Source organism: Cydia strobilella, chromosome 12 (assembly GCF_947568885.1).
Source record: "Cydia strobilella chromosome 12, ilCydStro3.1, whole genome shotgun sequence".
Lineage (NCBI taxonomy): Eukaryota > Metazoa > Arthropoda > Insecta > Lepidoptera > Tortricidae > Cydia > Cydia strobilella.
Genome location: NC_086052.1, coordinates 7,301,769 through 7,321,009, shown reverse-complemented (window position 1 = coordinate 7,321,009; position 19,241 = coordinate 7,301,769). Strand labels below are relative to the sequence as shown.

The window sequence follows — 19,241 nt, the reverse complement described above, 5'->3', positions numbered from 1 at the left end:
GTTTATCTGTTTCTACTATGGGTATGGGACTATTTACCCACTCTCGCGAGTTCGCAGCATGTTGTTACTACTGTAGACATAGATGTTTAAATAAATATTTTAATACAGTTGCTCAAAAAGTGGTACTTTTTGTGGCTGCGTAGCGTGCGAGAAGCTCAATTTCTCGAACTAGTGCTTTTTACTTTTTAGTTCCAAACTATACTTTCGAAACGCAGTTTTTATGTAATTTAGCTTGAGCAGGTACTGGGGCCTCACTCGTTGCTCCTCGGTGTCGTTGAGCAACCCGCGCCGGGCCCGCGGCGGCCGCGGCCGGGGCGCGCACGAGTATGAAGGTATCGCGGGCTGCGGCAGCTCAACTATCAAGGGCTGTATAGGTACTTTTGGTTTTGGTTTGGTTTGGTGGTATGATTCTACTAATGATATATTAATTTATTATTTTTTCGCAATTGTATTAAAAAACGTCGTTTACAACACGTGTGAAATGTCTTTTCACACTAGTTGTAAAATGTACTATTTCATAACACTAAATCAGCTGTTTTGATAGCCAAAATCATCAGTTTTTCACAGCCGACCTAGATTGCGCTGCAAGGCTCCATAATTGATGTGACTGTGGTATTGTCAAACTTTAAAGGTCAGAGTACACCGGCTGCGTGTGCGTAAACGTGCACCTGCGCGTGCGCTGATTTGTTGGAGCCGTGCACGCATACGTCACGCAAGCGATGTGACGTATCTCACAAGAATCTGTATTTTACAACGCACACGTATCCGGTGTGCCTTAAGACTTGATACCATGTCTGCGATATTGTGTACCACATTGTGCGCCTACTGTTTCTACTATGGGTATGGGACTATTTACCCACTCTCGCGAGTTCGCAGCATGTTGTTACTACTGTAGAATACTGTTGTCAGATGGTCTTTTAACCGTTAACTTAAATATAAGGTAAACTACCTGTTTCGCACCCCTCCAATGGTAGGCACCTTCAACCATATTTTAAGTCGAAGTACCGTCTCTCCCGTTAAACTAAGTGTACTTTTAAGTGTTAATCATTTGATGGTTTACTCTACTGTTTAAATGGAATGGCAATCATGTGTTGGATGTATAAACCTAGCGGACTGTGATAATGAGACTGGAAGCAAAGGAATTGTATATAAATAGGTATTGTCAATTGCTATTAAGCGTGTTGCTATTATATTTTAAAATTGACAATGACAATACCAGTTTTAAACAGTGTGTATTCAGCAACCAATTATGCCAAACCAAATGTTTTAATTTTTCATCTTATTCCAGTTTTCGGTTTGACGTATTTGTTAGTATGATATGATATGAAATAATAAACTTGATAAAGAACCAAGAAGTTCGGTTAAGGCCGTTCCATCGGTTTGCAACTGTCTTTGTCACATTTCGCAAGAAAGAACGGGAAAGAACATACGCGCCAAGTGTCATTTTTGATCGAATTTTGTCGGTTTTTATTTATTTTAAAAACGTTACCTTACAATATCGAAATTCTAAAGCTATGAAATTACTATTTATGTTAAGATTGTATTTTATTCTTTTTTTGTTTATAGTATCACATAATAAATAACCGAGTAAAGTAGGATTAAAAGTCCGAGTTAGAGGTTACTTTGGGAATTAATTGTATCGAGCGAAGTGTCATAATTCGTGTATCGGAAGCTATGTTGTTAAAGATAATATAGTCAAGAACTACATATATTTTTTCCACGTCTACGAATATCAACGCCTCTTAGAAAAACATGATCATATAAGGAGATTTTTCGCCTTCTGGCTCAGGGAACCGCCTTAACTTATCTTTTCTTAGCGTCACCCTGCCCGAAAGCAATGATTTATTTTTCAATAATGATTATTAAAGCCGTTTCTTTAAGAAATCAGGCTAACATACTTACGCTTCTAATTGCTACAAAATTGTATCCTACAAATCGTAGAGAAATAAATGATAATGATGAATCGTAAAAATCAGAAATCGTCATCATGCATCATGGAATCAATAAGTTACAAGTTAATGTAATTTGACCCATACATAAAATAAACTTGTAAACCGAATTTAAATTGTCGTTAGTCATACTAACTTAAACTACCTACCTACCTAATTTAACGATTTAACTCGCGTATTTTTAGTCACTCTCACGACATGCACCATTGTGCGCACGCACACGCATGCGGCGCGCAGCTTTATGAACGCTACTTATGCACTGTTAGTGCTTGAAAATTGAGACCTATAGGCTCTCTGGAACATATCGCGTGAGTGACTAAAAATACGTGAGTTAAACCGTTTTATTAGTTTAAGTTGGCGTTGTAATGAAATGCAGAATTATTGATTAACAAACAAAACCGAAACAAAAAAACTAAGAAGATTATTTCTTCATTAAGGTGCATGCGTAATCCTTAGTTTAAAACATAATGTATTTATGTACCTATAGTAGGTAGTCAATTGTTCCTAGCATTATTAGCATCATTCCTTAGAGCCAATTTTGCACGAAGTGCATGAATAATTTTATTATATCTGTTTTGTCAAATTTTAAAATGATTTAGAGCTATGACCTTCTTTTACTTTAAAATTCTAATTATATGTACCCAGAACTCATACAAAACAATCCTCATTCCTGTTCATAACATGACATCTACCCTATCGTGTGCGGCGCGTCATAGTGAACCTTGTCGGTATGCACGAAGGTTGATATTGGACTGTAGCCGCGCGCGTCAGTTGACATCTTTGGCGATCATAGGGTTAAGGACCCAGTGGTTGTCAACAAATTAAACGAATTTACACAACTACAAATGTTTAAACAAATCAAATAATTAAACAGTGCTATTGTTGTAATAGACAAGAAAAGAGATCAAGAGACAATATTGTAACTATTCTTCAAATACATCGTCATATATTTTTTAAGGCGAAATGCTCTCAGTTAAGTGTATCATTCCAATTATAAATGTAATAAACTAATAATATGCATGCATTAAGTTTACCCGATTATTTTAATTTGCAGTATGTTTTAGTGAGTTGGTTCGTAGATCAGTATTCATATGTGATTTTGTTACAGGCATGTATGAAATATATTTTATTAAAGATGTTAATATTGTTTTTCTTTTGTCCGCTCAAGTTATGATAATATACTTAAGTCATATTTTCAATAAAGCTAGAGTAAATTGACGGGGCATGTATTTCTTAAAATATATACAGAAATGAAATAACAGTAGTGAATTTAGTATAACATTAATTCATAAGTGTTCTGCTTATTATGACGATGCAGTAAGTTATTCTTTAACTTTGCTTGCTAACGGTTGCTAACTTAGCTTTCTTACGTAGGTATTTTCATTTTTAAGGGAGCGGCAAAATAGTTAGAACGTTTGAAGTGTCGCACAACTAGTAAGTTTGTGAACTTCTGACCCCTTAGCGTGACTGGCGTTGTCGCGCGCGACTGCATACTTAAAGTCGCGCTTGACGCTAGACATAATGATGTCGCGCGCGACAATGCAAGTTATATTAGGGGGTCTGGTTTAGCTGACATGCGCGCGTATATACGTCAATTTGCTTTACCTAATTAATAATACATTTATTATATACATGTATTGATACCAATAACTATGTTTATAATTAGGCTTGTCAATGTTTTTATTAGTTCTAATATTATTGGATTTAAGAATCTCATATTTCAATTACAAGTGTTACGCATACGTTCATTAATATCATAAGTAATAAAAAATTAAGTTGCTGTGATTATTCATATTTTAATTCATCTAGGTAATCTAGACAATATATTTACTAGAAAAAAAATGTATTTCTATATTTACATAAATATTTTTTCAAAAAAAAAATGTGTTATTATTCGCTATCACCAATATTTAAAACCAAAACAAAATTAGTAAATTTGAGTTGCCGCGAACGAGCCTTATTATGAATTATGATACATTTAGTTTTTTGCGGGTCTAACTTAAAACTGGGGAGAAAATTATATGTTGTGCACCAAGGGCGCGGCGGTCAGCTGCAAACTTTAACACTAGAGGCGTACATCTTTAAAAAAGTGTATCTTTCCTACAATCTCAAAGGCCGAAGGTTCGAAATTGTATACATGTTTTTGGGCGGCTGTAATTGTCGGGTGTGAGCCGCCTCGTCAATGCTAATATTTGTTTTCGCCCCGGGGTGATTTTTCGCCGAGTTTAACGAGGTGTGGTGGTATAATTATGAAGATGACCGATTACGACAGCTGCGAGCGACATTTCTGGGTTGGGTTTGTGGTAATTTGGCTGTCTGAAGGATCGTGCAGGAAGCTGTGCGTATTATGTATTTAACAATAACAATACAAAATTTAATGTAAGTGTTTTCTATTGAATCACATCGAGGCCGGAACGGTGCATGAGACCATGGATAGATATAGATACATATGTATAAGGTAATTTGTATATCTATTGCCGCTACAACAACAAATGATAAAAATTTAATTAAATTGAAAATTAAGGGCGGTTTCCGAAAAAAATATTTTATTGTTTTTAGGGTTTTGTACCCAAAGGGTGGCAAACGGTATGCTTACGCCATGTCTGTCCGTCCGTCCGTCTGTCGAAGTATATCGGCTATACTCAAGAACCGCAATAAATAGACAGCTGAAATTATTGACGTATTTCTATTGCCGCTACAACAACAAATAATAAAATTATAAATTTATGTCTATAATGGTTAGAGATTCAAACCGCAAACTCGGTATTATGTGATAATATAGAAAAATATGTATCCTAAAAACATCAGACGGTCTTATCACTAAGAAGCGATGTATCTTATTATTCTGCACATCATTACAACAATGTTTTTATCAATCTATAGCAACGCAATCTACATAACAACTTAAGCCCCTACCTATCTATAGGTATAAATAGCTACCTTATAGGTACTACATCATGGAAATATGTGTCAGACTGACCAAGCAACATTTTTAGCACGTTATTTAGATAAATAATAACGTCTACCTGCTAACTTTGCTCCTTATACCGATCAGGATCAAGAAGCCGCATGTTTTTGAATATTTTTAAACTTTTTTTGGTAGTTAAACTGCACGTTTAAAAATATAAAAAACCGAACCTTTCCGCGACGTCATATAAAAAACAACGGATTTTTTAACAATGGCGAATTTATTGGCGATGGCGAACCCTTGCAATTAAGTGTCGTTAGGTACAAAGTATTTCGCCGGCCCTGACGCGTGTTTGCTAAACATTCGGCCGTTGTTCTTTTGTCAATCTTTGTGAAGTTAACCCGTCATTTTACTGTTTAAAAACGATGCTGCGGGCGCTGTGATAATATTAAAGAAAAAGTTTACGACCAACGCAAGCGAAACTAGTAAAGCATCGCGGCCAAAGTTTTTATGGCAGGGGTATAACATTTTTTTTTAGTTAACAATAGTAAGTACTACAAGTAATTGCATCAAGGAGAAATGGGAATGTGAAGACTGAAGCCTGGACGCCCCGTGGCTCTAAGTAATTTATCGCTTGATTGGATTCGGGAACGAATAGGTAGATTGTTTACAAATATTATGTACTTAGCATAATAATGTGATGATAACGGTAGAGCCTGAGGGGCATTGCTTTGCTTATCGGGTGCATGTTTTTGTTTACTGTGTTACAAAACTACTTACGGCCCGCAAGCCTTTGCCAATTCCATTCGACCTGCAGGAAAGAAGCGACATACCTACCTAATATCTAACTTACTACCTATTTATCTATACCTAAAATAGTGTTTTTTGACATCAACGACACAGCTCTACCGCGGAGGTCTACGCACAAATTAAACCATAATCAGCTAGAACCCAGAGTTCGTTACGCTCAAATACATTGTTAAATACGTCCATGCCTCAACTAGCGGCTTTTTAGAAAAGCAATTACTTACGGTGTTGTCGGTTTCAGTAGCAATAAACTTGCGTGGCAACAAAGGGTTTCCCGGCTTGTTCTTTCCTCGAACTAGACAAACAGATTGAAACTTCACACAAACAATAGTCTTCGCGGTACTAGACACCGTCTAATTCGTGCTGGTAAAAATGACTTAACTCCCAGGAAGCTTTACTCTTAAGGAGTAAAGTCGATCGGCGAGGCATGGATCCCGTATCGAATGCTTTGTGGTTGTACCGCACGAATTACCGATATTTAGTGGTTGCTAAGTGAATATGAATAGGCAGTACGCGCAATCTCGACCGCGGTTTGCGAACCTACAGTTAATAATGTTTTAATTTTAGACACACACATTTTGTTATAATATCATTAAGTATATAAAAGAAAAAGTGACCAAGACTGCTACAGTGGAAATCGAACCAGCGTCCTCTACATTCACGGTAGATGCCTAAACCACTCGGCTACCCGGGCCACGGCGGCATGGGTCGAATTTTCTCAAGTAAGTAATATGCAAAGCCAAACATATTACATATATTTATTTAGGTAGGTTGTGTTTTCAAATTGTATTTCTATTTACTTTGTAATAATCTTATTATATTAATAAACAATAAATTGGGAGTGTGTTAAAAATTACATGGTTCATTTCTAAACATTTAATAAAATGAATGGGATTCAATCATGGCAGTCAGCCATGACATGGCAAACGTTGGGGCTTGGCTTGTCTCTAATTAAGTTTTTTTATTTTATTCGAGAACAATAAGCCCAACGCCGTCGTCGTAAGTCGTGTGTCGTGTCGGTTGTAAAACATATTTGATAAAACTAGGTACTAACATTGAACACTTTTCGATCTATACAAATATTACATATTAGCATGGCCACAAAAACACAAACACAGGATGCTTATCTTTTTAAACAATAAACAATATCGCCTAACGGTTTCTGTTCCTAAGAGTAAGAAACTAAAAAAAAAACAAATGCCTGCCGCTCTACTTTAAGCTTATAAAAATTAGTAAATAGAGCATTCATTTGTTGTTTTTTTTGTGAAGGCGAGAGACCGATATTACGCACTTTACGCAGTTATTAAAAAATGGGTCCGTTGGCAAAATTGTAACAGTTTTTATAGTAAAATATTACAGAAGGACGTCGAGTTCTAAGAATAAGAAATATGTTTTTAGAACGGGACTCTACACATGGGACTGGTAGAGGGAAGAGTCGGATCATCTTAGATATTCGATGAGTCTTTTCTAATTGCACAATGCCGCATATCACACTTGATACGCGTGAATTTGCATTTGCATACTTTTCAAAAATTTGAAAATAGCACTCTTCGTTTTTCATTAAATAGGTAGGTAAAATTGCTGGAAACAGACTTATAGTCTCCATACATCAGTTTTGTTACCGAAACGCCTTTTATTTTTGTAGTCGACATCTATTGTCAAGTAGCAATACTGATAAACCCGCTAGTTGACGCTAGATGTCGACGACAAATATAAGCGTTTTGGTAACAAAACTGATGTATGGAGTGAGCACTCCGATGCTTTATTCTTATTTCTCTATGCCCCGAGTTAGTGAATGGCGCAAGTGGCCCTAAGTGTTAAGCGAGGTGTAGACTAGCAAGAACTTGCATGCAATTTTCATTACATTGCGGTATCTGATAAACATTTTGAATGCAGTTTACCTTAGTAGTCGGCAATGTAACGTAAATTGCATGTAAGTTCTTGCTAGTCTAAACCTTGCTGTTATTATTATTATTTTGCTAATTCTATTTTATCCCTTCTCAATTTTCGCCCCTGAGCCAGCAGATGCTTTAAAAAAAAAACCAGTCGCTCTAATTTAAACTCGTAAATATTTGTAGTATACCTACAAGTAAAATAGAGCAGTTCTTTGTGTTTTTTTTTTACTGGGGCCAGTACGCAATCATTAAAAAGTGGGTCCGTTAGTGAAAATACCGAAATTGTAACAGTTTTTATAATAAAACATCAGAAGGCCGTTGGATTCCAAGAAATATGTTTTTGGAACGGGACTCTACATTGGGGCGTGAGCCGTCTTAGAAGTTTTTTTTGATACCATGACGGTGGCAAACAAGTTTACGGCTCGCTTAATGGTGAGCGGACACCTTAGCACAGGGCTCGCTCGAATCCGGACCGCCAACCTTTTTTATATTTTTGCTTATTTAATAAACTCAAAGAGAAACGGACCGCGATGGTCATTTTGTTTTAAGAACCGGACCCCTGAAGAAACTAATTGGTGACCCCTGGCTTGGCATATGTATGTATTTAGCGAGGTGAGCAGGTGAGGTAGCCGGTTGAGATGTGTAACTAGTATAATAACTTGCAACCCCGGAGGTGTCACCACTGCGTTGTCGAAATAACTTACCCATGTAAAGCATATTCTGGAGTCATTTCGCGCCTGCTGCTAACAAGAAGCTACTGCATTAGGAGGCAGCGCGGGTGCTTTAAAGTGTCAGCGGTAATAGATGCAAACCAAAACATTATGCGCAGTGTCAACACGTTAGGCACGGGACGGGTGACGTCAGAGGATTTAAATATATATAAAAACTTTTATAAAAAAAAGATAAACCGACTTCAAAAAGGATGAAATAAAATATGATCCCTTTTAGGGTTCCGTGTTTAAGTATATGCGTTACCAACTGATATGTTTGAAGTCGGTGCCAAGCCAAATTTTGAACCATATATTCATAGTGATTTTGGTGCAATTCGATAAAGGCTGCGGCTATATAAGTATGTACGTTGGATTGCCTAACGCAGCGTACTACGTAGGCGAACAACACGCAAACGCTAAGCGGCGCGGCACGGCGCCGTAATTAATCCTTTGATACCTCTAGAAGTGTCCTACGTGGGCGATCTTTTTGCGAACGCGAACGCCTTGAGCCGGCCGCGCCGCGCCGTGTCGCTTCGCTTCGCGTTCGCGACTGTTCGCCTATGTAAGACGCAGCGTTACACGACGACAATAAACGAACTTTCTGTAGGTATTTAAGAACACACCTCAGAACAGAACACACGGTTGAACCTTCTTGGCGCAGTTCGTACCATGCTTGTCGGCACATTAGTGTAAATCTTAAATAAAGTGTAAATATAATGCGTTTATTTGTCATCGTATTTTTTAAAGAGCATTTCTTACTAATTCTTGAACAGTCCATAGCACGCAAGTGTGGGATTGGGACTGAGTTATTTTCTGTAGCTTATCCAGAGGACTACATTTCAAAATATAAAACAATTCAAGGAACCTTCATGCCAAATTTCAGCTAAAGCGGTTCAGTTATTTAGCCATGAAAAGGTAACAAAGAGGCAGACAGAATTACTTTCACGTTTATAATATTTGTACAGTTGTAATGGGATTTATATACATAAAGCTCATTATTTTTGACTGGTATTGTTACTACTTGGCTTGGCACCGACTTCAAACATATCAGTTGGTAACGCATATACTTAAACACGGAACCCTAAAAAGGATCATATTTTATTTCATCCTTTTTGAAGTCGGTTTATCTTTTTTTTTATAAGTTTTTATTTTTCCATTTTTAGTTTTGACATTGTTAAGAGCGTGACGCATGAATGAAAAACATAATCATGTTTAACTCTAAATTAGTAAACTTTATTAAATAATCAGAATTTTCCCCGAGTCCGTCTGGGAAATCATTCCTGTCACTAAATCTATTCTCCGTCCCGCCACTGTCCCAATCCCTCAAACCCCCCGATCACTCAACCTCACAGCACATTAACCCCTGATTACTGAACCCCTCGACCCTAAACCACCAACCCCAGACCCCTTAACTCCTAACCCTAACCCACAATCCCTTAACTCCCAACCCCTCAGTCCCCGACCCATCAACTCACCTCCCCTCAACCCCCAAACCCCCCAAATACTAATACCCGCTACCTTCACCTCTCACACCTACCCCTCACTTCTCAGTCTCTTTGGTTGTTTCCAACACTACCTACATCAAAAATCATAATACACATACGAGGGAAGTTCCACATTTCGTCCGTAGTCTTCATCATCAGTAGCCTTACCACGAGATTGACATTGATATATTCGCTATCGTGTGCGTAACTTACTGTTTATGCATCTCGCTCGTACTGGAATATTAGTGTACAAAGTTACGAAGACGCTAGCGAATATTTAGTGTCACACTCGTGGTTAGGCTACAGTTGCACTACATCAAATTGGTGGTTTTTGGGAGGAAATGCTCGAGTTACTTAAGAAAACACCGAAATCACCATACACAAAAATTGAGGAGTTCCCTCAATTCCTCACGGATTCCATTATCAGATCAAAACAAAAAATGTTACGAAAACACCTTGGATGTAACTTCTTTCAAAAAGAAAAAGAATTACTTAAATCGGATCATGGGTGCCGGAGTAATCGCTGAAATCATTATCATCAAAACAATCATCATCATCAGCTCCACTTCATCAAATTGGTGGTTTTCGAGAGAAAATGCTCGAGTTGCTTAAGAAAACACCCAAATCACCATACATGTGCCTTTAAAAATTGAGGAGTTCCCTTAATTCCTCAGGGATCCCATCATCAGATCAGAACCAGATTAATATGGGACCAACTTGGAAGTAGCTCCTTTCGAACAAAAAAATAATTACTCAAATCGGACCACGGGTCTCGGAGTAATCGGTGAACATACATAAAAAAAAAAAAAAAATTGCCACAACCGAATACAGAACCTCCTCCTTCTATGAAATTGAAGTCGGTTAAAAAAGCGTGCGCTGCGGCTGCCTATTCGGGACGACATACTTAAATGGCTATAAATGGAAGGAAATTTGAGGAATTACTAGCAGAGTTGGGACAACAGCCCTTTCAAGGGTGATAAAGCAATTGAATTAATTGTGTACTAAGGAGACTCGTCTGTCATTTTTAGGGTTCCGTAACTCATAAGGAAAAACGGAACGCTTTTAGTATCTCGTGTGTCAGTCTGTTTGTCCAACCAATTTGCTCCGAAACTACTACACCGACTGAAAATTTGATACACATACTCGTTGTAAATCAGTGACCCATAGACGAGTAACGTAATTAAAGAAACTTGGCGGCTATTCTTGGGGGTAAAAAAAACATTTTTCAAACTACATTTATCGCTTGACATGATATGATATGAAAGAGCTTGTGAGGATTTCTATAAATATATATTTTTTATTATTTCAAGGGAGATAATTTTGAAGTTATTTTTGAAAAAAGGAATAAGCGAAAATTGGCCATTATCTCCGAAACAAATGTGCCACGTTTAAAAAAAAACAATAAAAAGTTTATTACCCATAGATTACAGGAAATTTATAAGGAAGGCAAACGCCAACCGATCTTAATAAGGATAAAATAATCGGCGAACATAGGTACATAACAAAAAATAGCCACAATCGAATACAGAACAGAACCTCCTCCTTCTGGCAAAGGAAGTCGGTTAAAAAGTGTGATACGGAACCCTTTGGGCTCGAGTCCCACTCGCACTTCTTTTGCTTATTAAACAGTTAGGAATTAGTAATTTAAATTGGTTTTACCGAATATAAACATTCATTTTAGGTTGCCACCAAAATGCTACGAAATTATTGTAGAGTACTAATCAAAGATAGATATAACTCCGTAATAGATGGATACAGTCTAAAGAAAAAACGTGCCTCGAAAATCAAGAAAATTTGATTCTCGTTCAGAGGGCGCTACTAGCTTTGGCTTACTGTCGTATAGATGGCGTTGACGGTTTCGTTTGTTATTTAAACAAATTTTAACGCATATCAGTGAAAGAACATGAGTCAAAATCATAAAAATAATTAATGCAAATGGATAAATATCCATATTTAAATACATTTTATCGTATTTTTATAAATATTTATTTTTAGTTTTAAAGATGGCAGTGAATTTACTGGTGTTACAAAATTTACTATGACAGTACCGCTCTAGTATAAGTTACTCTATGGAACTAATATTATGTGGCCTAAAGGTGACTGTCCGTTTCCAACCGCAGCTGCACTGCTGCTCCGACACTACTGCGGCGGCCCAAACGCGTCGGTGTTATTGTCAATTTCCATAGTAAAATGAATGACGATATCGACTGCACGTAATATGGTGATTTTAACGTTTTCCCGACCGCAGCTGCACTACTGCTCCGACACGTCGGTGTTATTGTCAATTTCCATAGTAAAATGAATGACGAGACCGACTGCACGTAGCATGGCCATTTTTGCGTATTTGGTGTATTATTGCAACTGCGGCTGCAGACCGCACGTCAAATCTGTCACCTGCACTGAATTGTCTTTGATCACAGATATTAGTAGTTTTAAGCAAAGAGGATATAACCACTACGTTCTAAGGAGTTATTACACCCACGGATAAACAACCCCGATGGTACCGTCGCCATATATCGCAGATATATCGGGGCGGCCAAGGAGCTCACAGATATCTGAACACGCCTTTATTGTCAAGGCGCTAGAGTGCATGTTCAGATATATTTAGCACCTCGGTCGCTCCGACATATCTGATGGCGACTGTAGTACTACTGTAAACTTTTTTGCTAATCTATATTGAGCCATACGAGTATCACAGAGCCAGTTAGGAAACTAGAATGATAGGTCCGAAAAAGAGAGTGTCAAATTCGGAAGTTAACTATAGTCTGGCAAACCCTTCGAGCAACACCGGCTTCCGACACGTCGGAAGGGAGGAGCCCAAGCGATATCTTACCGTACAAATCGTTCCGCCATTTTTTGCGGGGGAAAACGTGCACACAGTCGCACTTCTCACTCACTACTTGCAAAATCCAATCTCTAATTAGGATTGTTAATTTTTTTTTAATGTTCTATTTCGAAAACCATTTCGAGATATTAGGTTTTTAAACAGTTTCCGACATTTGCTGCGATATAATAATCGAGGATTGAAGATATTTCAACAAACCTTTGACCTTCTCGCGAGACTGAATATAATAATGTCATCGTATAGTAAAAGTTATCGAACCATAGTAAATAAATCCGTCACTCACGTAATTGTCAAAGATGTCATTGTCATCAATTGTCATAATAAAAAAATTCAGTTAAACCGCTAGTTTCTTACGATTTGATTTATAATTTTTAATACCTAAACAGTAGATTTTGATTGCTTAATATATCAAAAACCTTGTTTCCACTTGTGGGAATGATTTACAAAAATTATAGTCCGCGAAGACCTACGTGAAAGATGGTGTTGTCGTGAAGTAAATGTGGAATGGAATACCTCAAGTGTTACACACAATATTGCTGTGAGGATCACGTCGATGTAAGTATAAAATTAATATTATTTTACTACGAATATTTAAAAGTCCATTTTGGTGGTCGGGTCACTATTACCTATTTATTTTCTGTGATGATGTGGCCAGAATATCTAAAGACAAATCGTTTAACACAGCTTGTCCGCTACTAGCTCCGTTTTACTGATTTGAAGTTAAATTCAACAAACAGACATACATATATTATGTAACTTGCAAGCAATAAATCATATACATACAAAAATACATAGTTATATTCAAAATACAACATGAAACTGAAAAGATAATTTCTAATTTCCAGGTAAGTACCTACAAGTTGCAGTTCAAGGCTCAAGCTGCTGATATCACGATCATGGCGGACAAAACTAAAGTTAATAAAGAGTTGTGAAAAATAAAACATGTCTTATTTTTTACTTTTTTTTTAATTTACGAAAAACCTGTTTCCCAAAAAAGTGTATACATTATATGTTCAACATGTTCTGCACGTAAGGTTGACATTGAGGGCTTTGTTTAGTAGCATTCAGTTGAAGTTGATTTAGGTTCTACTCTTGTTGATCCAGAAAATAATTGTATAGTTTATTATTAAATCTATGCCCACGCCCAGGCACTATTCTTGCTATAACTTTACATTCTCCGCCTTCTCTAGAAATTTGTACATTATATACATCCAATAAAACTAAGGTATATAACTTAAGGCAGATTTGTGGAATCAGCTTTCACAAATTTAGCGTATTTTGAGATTATTGATTTAGGGATTCAAATAATACGACGATATTATTTATAGATTCATTAAATAAACTGTTCTTTTATTTTTTCGTAGTTTTGCGAGGATAGCTATAAGCTCGACAGGGCACGAGCGATAGAGAGGCAAATAGAATACCGAATATCCGGCAAAGTGGCCAAATACCGAATAGTTGCCGAATATTCCTGGCAACTGTAATAGTATTGTAATATATCATATTATATAATGTCGTTTATGGTGACAATCTCTCATTTTGTCATTGCAAAGCCATTCCTGAGCTAAATAAAAGAAGCAATCATTTATTTTTATTACAAGGGGCAAAGATGTTATTTAATACCTCATGGTAACATATTGATATCCAAACATACGAAACGATACAAAATTGAACCACGAGAGAAGCGAATGGTTTAAAATTTAGAATATTGACAGTTGCGGAGGTCTCAAGGCATGAGGGTTAAACAAACTGTGTTACAGTGCAACACGTAATTCTTCACACCAACACGAGGAAACCATTTATTATTCAAATTAATTTATTAAAAGTTCTTTCTATCGGCCAAGGCGAGGGAAATATCTTCCTTCATAAAGGATTTCTTGTCTCGCCCGTCAAGTTTTATATGGATGGTGCGGTCATATCATAGAGTGCCGTCGCCCATTCACACCTGCAACTGGACAATATGAAGTGTAAATTACAAATTATTTTATTCATCATACTTCACTGTTTGGTACCTAAGGAAAGTAAAATTGGCTTAATATGGATACTTAGAAAGATAAATCTGTAATATTTTGCTAACACCGAACGACTGCCTGCCCACCATTGGATAATTTTATTCTTACGTGTCGCATCGTCATCTCCAGAACCCACGAATCACTTTGCAGAAATCAATAAAAGGCCTGCTAAAAGAGCCTACCTGGCATGGTTTTGAGGGGACGTTTATTACAGACTTCTAAATCCAGCCGCACGTTTCTGACGGCCGAGTACCTATACGTGATGCAGGTGGATCAAGTGCGCACTCCCCCCGTATATATCACGAACTCCATGAGTCCCGTTTCCGTCGGATTGCTGTGTGCGGTGGTCACGCATTTAGGCAAGAGGATGGGGAAGAAAATTTCACATTGTGAACTTACCTTAATGTTAAGAATAATTTTTCCTCTGCATTAATTTTATTTGAGTAATTTGATTGTATTTCGTCAATTATTAAGTCTCATTCAATGTTGAATTGCTTTTCATTTAATCGGCAATATTATCTGAATAAAGGATCACCATTAAATATCAGATTTTTTATTAATATTGCGTAGCTGCCTTCGTCGGACTCTGACTATTGTAGAAAGGCAAACTGGTCTTCTTTTTCATGTAGCATGTAGCATTATCGTCACTCGCTTCTTCACGTACAAAATACAAAAGTAAATTAGTATTTTATTTGTACGTATGACATTATATGACTTGACATTGACAAGCCATCAACGAACGCTGTCGCGACTGCACGCCGCAACAGCCACAGTCGTGCTGCTACAGTAGTGCGGCACCGCGTAACGTCGCAACTGCAGTGCAGCGGCAGTTACAATTGGACAGTCACCTTTACGCGCGTGTGCTACGCCAAATTCGTAGCGAAGCTTAAGTCGGCTGGCAATAAAGTTACACCCATAGTTTTGCCTGAATCAGGCTGTTTCTCAGTCCAACGAGCCGCCTATTATCATGCCATGTCCTGATGGATCCCACCACACCTGAGCTAAATGACACTTTTGTGTAGATAATATATACTTAAATATATAGGTATACTCGTACAGAATGACTTAAAAGCGAGGTGTGTAGCAGAGCAATATTTGCTATGTAAATTGCAGCGTTTTTTAAATGAAACCTACAATAGGTAGGTATGAATGGTAACGTTTCCTATACATATAAACAGGACCAATTACACATATACCTAGATAGGTCTCTCTATACATGTTTTTCTAGAACGGCACTAAAATAAATATTTTTCGAGGCCGACTTAAGAAGGGCGCAGTAGAACTCTATTTGCTGGCATTTGCATAGCCAATGGCCATAAGGTCGGTTTTCTACAGGTTCAGGTAGAAAAGCGACCTAACTGTGGCTGCCGATGGCGGGTCGCGTGCGACTCTCCCGACAGCACGCCGGTCGCGTGGCCGGCGGTTCGGCCTCTACCTCGGTAGCTTCCGACCTGCATCAGTCGATTCAGTCAGTCGCGCGCCGACACCCGTGCCAGATACACGTTGCAGTGACCAGTGATAATAATACTCGTAGTTGTCAAACTTTCGATACAGTTTAGCTAAGCACCAATACATTAACTGTAACACAACTTGTGTTCGCGCTTCGCGTATTTAAGACAGTTAAAAAGTGGATGTTATTTTTGAAGATCCTGTTCTGAACGGACCACCTTGAGGAGGAGGTGTCCCTGACATTTGGCGAAGTCTTTGAGTTCAAGAAGCGCATCATGGTTGCCGATGTTGGACAGACAGCGGTGGTGCAGCAACTGGAGAGAAGGGGTGATAATAGGAAGGTGAGTTTAAGTGGATTCAGGATGGACCTTATGGACTTCAGGATATAGCCAACCCCAGATCGCCGCTTCCGCTGTCCGCTTATCCAGTGATAGTAAATCTAGTAATTATCTTTTTTGGACAAAATACATATTCAATAAAAGACATCAACGCGTATAGTAAAACTTCGCAACTTAGTTTTGAGTAATCTATCCAAATTCTGCGTCGATACACTGTAAACCCAGTAAATCTTCGTATAGCCTTGTATAATGGGTAGGCCACGCGCATGTGACCTCTACATACCCACCGAGGAGGGCCGTCGTCGTGCAAGTTCGCACAAATATGCCTATACCTCTCTAGTACCTCTAATATCTAGATCCTAGATTATGTAGAGTCTAGAGAATCAATAAGGTTTGAGCAATTAAAGAGTATCAAAACACTATACGTTAGCTAAAACTAGCCTAGAATATAGCCCAAGGCCAGAGAAACCCATAATAATCACTAGTTATTCGGGTCAGCGGCACCGTAACCTTAAGTAATAAAATGTTCCTGTGTCCCTGATAACTTGACGTTTAAAATATTATAAATGAATGTCTATGTCTAATAAGGATATTTATTTATTGCAGAGCAATAAGCCGATAATGGAGAAGAGGAGAAGGGCGCGAATCAACAATTGTCTCAACGAACTGAAAGCGCTAATACTGGATGTTATGAAAAAAGACGTTAGTATAGTTAATATATTATAAATTTTATAAATATAAGTTAATTACTTAGAAATTTTCGGTTGCGGCTTAAATACATACCTACCTACTTATGATAGACTAACAGAACTATAGGTACTAAAATACGCGTAAAGTAATACAAACCTAATTGTAGCCGCAAATAACGCAAATTATACAGCTGAAAATTTTCGGCTTCAATATTTTACACTACTTTTTCGTTGTCTAGACCTGATATTTATCACAACAATCATTATTTTCTATTTCTATTCAAGATGGTTCAGAAACAGTATTGCTACAGCACATAATACACAAAATCCTCTTCGACTAGCACACCCATTTGTTATGCTTTCCGTATTTCTTTCTCTCTTTGGAGCCCAAATTTTTTATCCATTGTTAACCATGAATACCATGATTAAAAACGAATACTTTCCTTCCAGCCAGCAAGTCACTCGAAGCTAGAAAAGGCCGACATCCTCGAGATGACCGTCAAACATTTAGGCGGTTTACGCTCCGGTGCACCGGACACATTTCGCGCCGGCTACCGGCGTTGCCTGTCCGAGGTGGCCCGGTTTCCAGGGCTAGATATCGAATTAAGAAGGAAGCTGGTGACACATTTAGAGGGATTGGAAGCCAGGCCGCCTGTTATATCCACTCCGCCTTCTGATGTCGAAGATGCCGTTCTGCCGTCTACTGTTTTGATTACTGGTTAGTCTGTTTACACTATTTGGTCCGAAATACTTTGTGAGGTTTGTATTGTATTATTACAAATTTTTATTTAGTTTCACCTGTGCCGTTGTCTGTATTTTTGTCCTTATTCGATTGAGCTGAAACTCGCTTATGTAAATTGGGTGACAAATTCAATATCATACCATCCAGCATGGCCATAGGAACTCTGGGATAAAACAGCGCAATCTCATTGTGTTTGGGTTTGTTACAATTATCTGGAGGAGTATTATTTGACTGTTAAAAGAAAAGTAGAGTCAGCGATAAAAGCGTGTGTCAAAAATTAAAAGTTATGGCAAAAAACTTATTTTAGGTAATATCTGCTTAGACCGTGTCATATCAGCGAGTTAATCTCATCAGCGATTTTTTAAAAGACCGTCTAGATGTAGCGTATAGCGATATAGCGTAGATATCATTTCGTAAATAGTTTGCGAATGGCGCTTTAGTACCGCATTCTTCAGATCTAGGCACACCTTTACATTAAACGAATATAGTAATGGGTTATATAGATTAGAGCTGTGTTACATCACCGAAGATAGGTACCTCAATATTTCAAATGTTTATCTACCCTTTTTAACCTTTCCCCCCTTCTGTTGCAGCTGGCCCCGGCTCAGTTCACCTAGTCCCTACACGTCTACCCAACGGCGACATCGCATTGCTTCTCCCAGCCAACGTGAACGCAAACACATTAGGGTCTTTAAGAGCTGCTGTAGGGGCACCGACCTTAATACCTTTCTCCCGAGACCCTTGTTTCTCGCCTGCCAGTTCAGTGGGCTCCCCACGTCCCGCGGACGTTGCCCCTCTAGCTTTGACTGCGAGAAAAGCACCAGAGGACAAACCGTGGAGGCCTTGGTGACGGCTAGCTGATAATAATTGCATGTATGATGATGCTTCTGTGATACTAAGCGCGCGGAAATAACAAGTTATAGACAGTATTAAGAGTAGTAGTCAGGTAACAACCAAAACTCGGAAAACTCCCTAATTGCAAAAAATAATTAAACAAAAATCATCCTTGTTTATTACTCGTTAGGGTCACTATGGCTATATGAACTCGTGGTTATCATTAGTGATATGGAGTTTTGGTTGTCATCTGACGATATTAAGACGCAATTGTCTGTGGATTTAGTTCAAGTAAAATCTACAGTAACTTGTAGACTTTTATGAGGCAGAAACGTGAGCATTACTCCAAATTTTTAAATTAAAGGAAAAATGGAGCTTTTTTATTTGGAACGGATGAAACTTATTCAGTGTTCCTTCAGTTAAATGTAGAAATTATTTGTAAATATATGAGACATCTAAGTCAGTATTTTGTACGAATACTAGTGCCGTTTGCAAGGGGGAAGTGGGTCCTATTTTACTTAGTTTTCATTAGACCCTGGCACAAGTATTCAATAGTAAGTAAATTGTGCGTTATGTTAA

General features: G+C 37.9%; 1 protein-coding gene across 1 annotated transcript; it reads left to right on the top strand.

Moving 5' to 3' along the window:
- The first annotated feature begins 16,982 nt into the window (after positions 1 to 16,982).
- Positions 16,983 to 18,682, top strand: LOC134745768 (protein hairy-like). The gene is made up of 3 exons (XM_063679847.1): positions 16,983 to 17,099; positions 17,537 to 17,804; positions 18,422 to 18,682. The coding sequence occupies exons 1-3, from the start codon at positions 17,019 to 17,021 to the stop codon at positions 18,676 to 18,678; spliced, it is 606 nt and encodes a 201-aa protein (XP_063535917.1). The 5' UTR covers positions 16,983 to 17,018; the 3' UTR covers positions 18,679 to 18,682.
- The last annotated feature ends 559 nt before the right edge of the window (positions 18,683 to 19,241 follow it).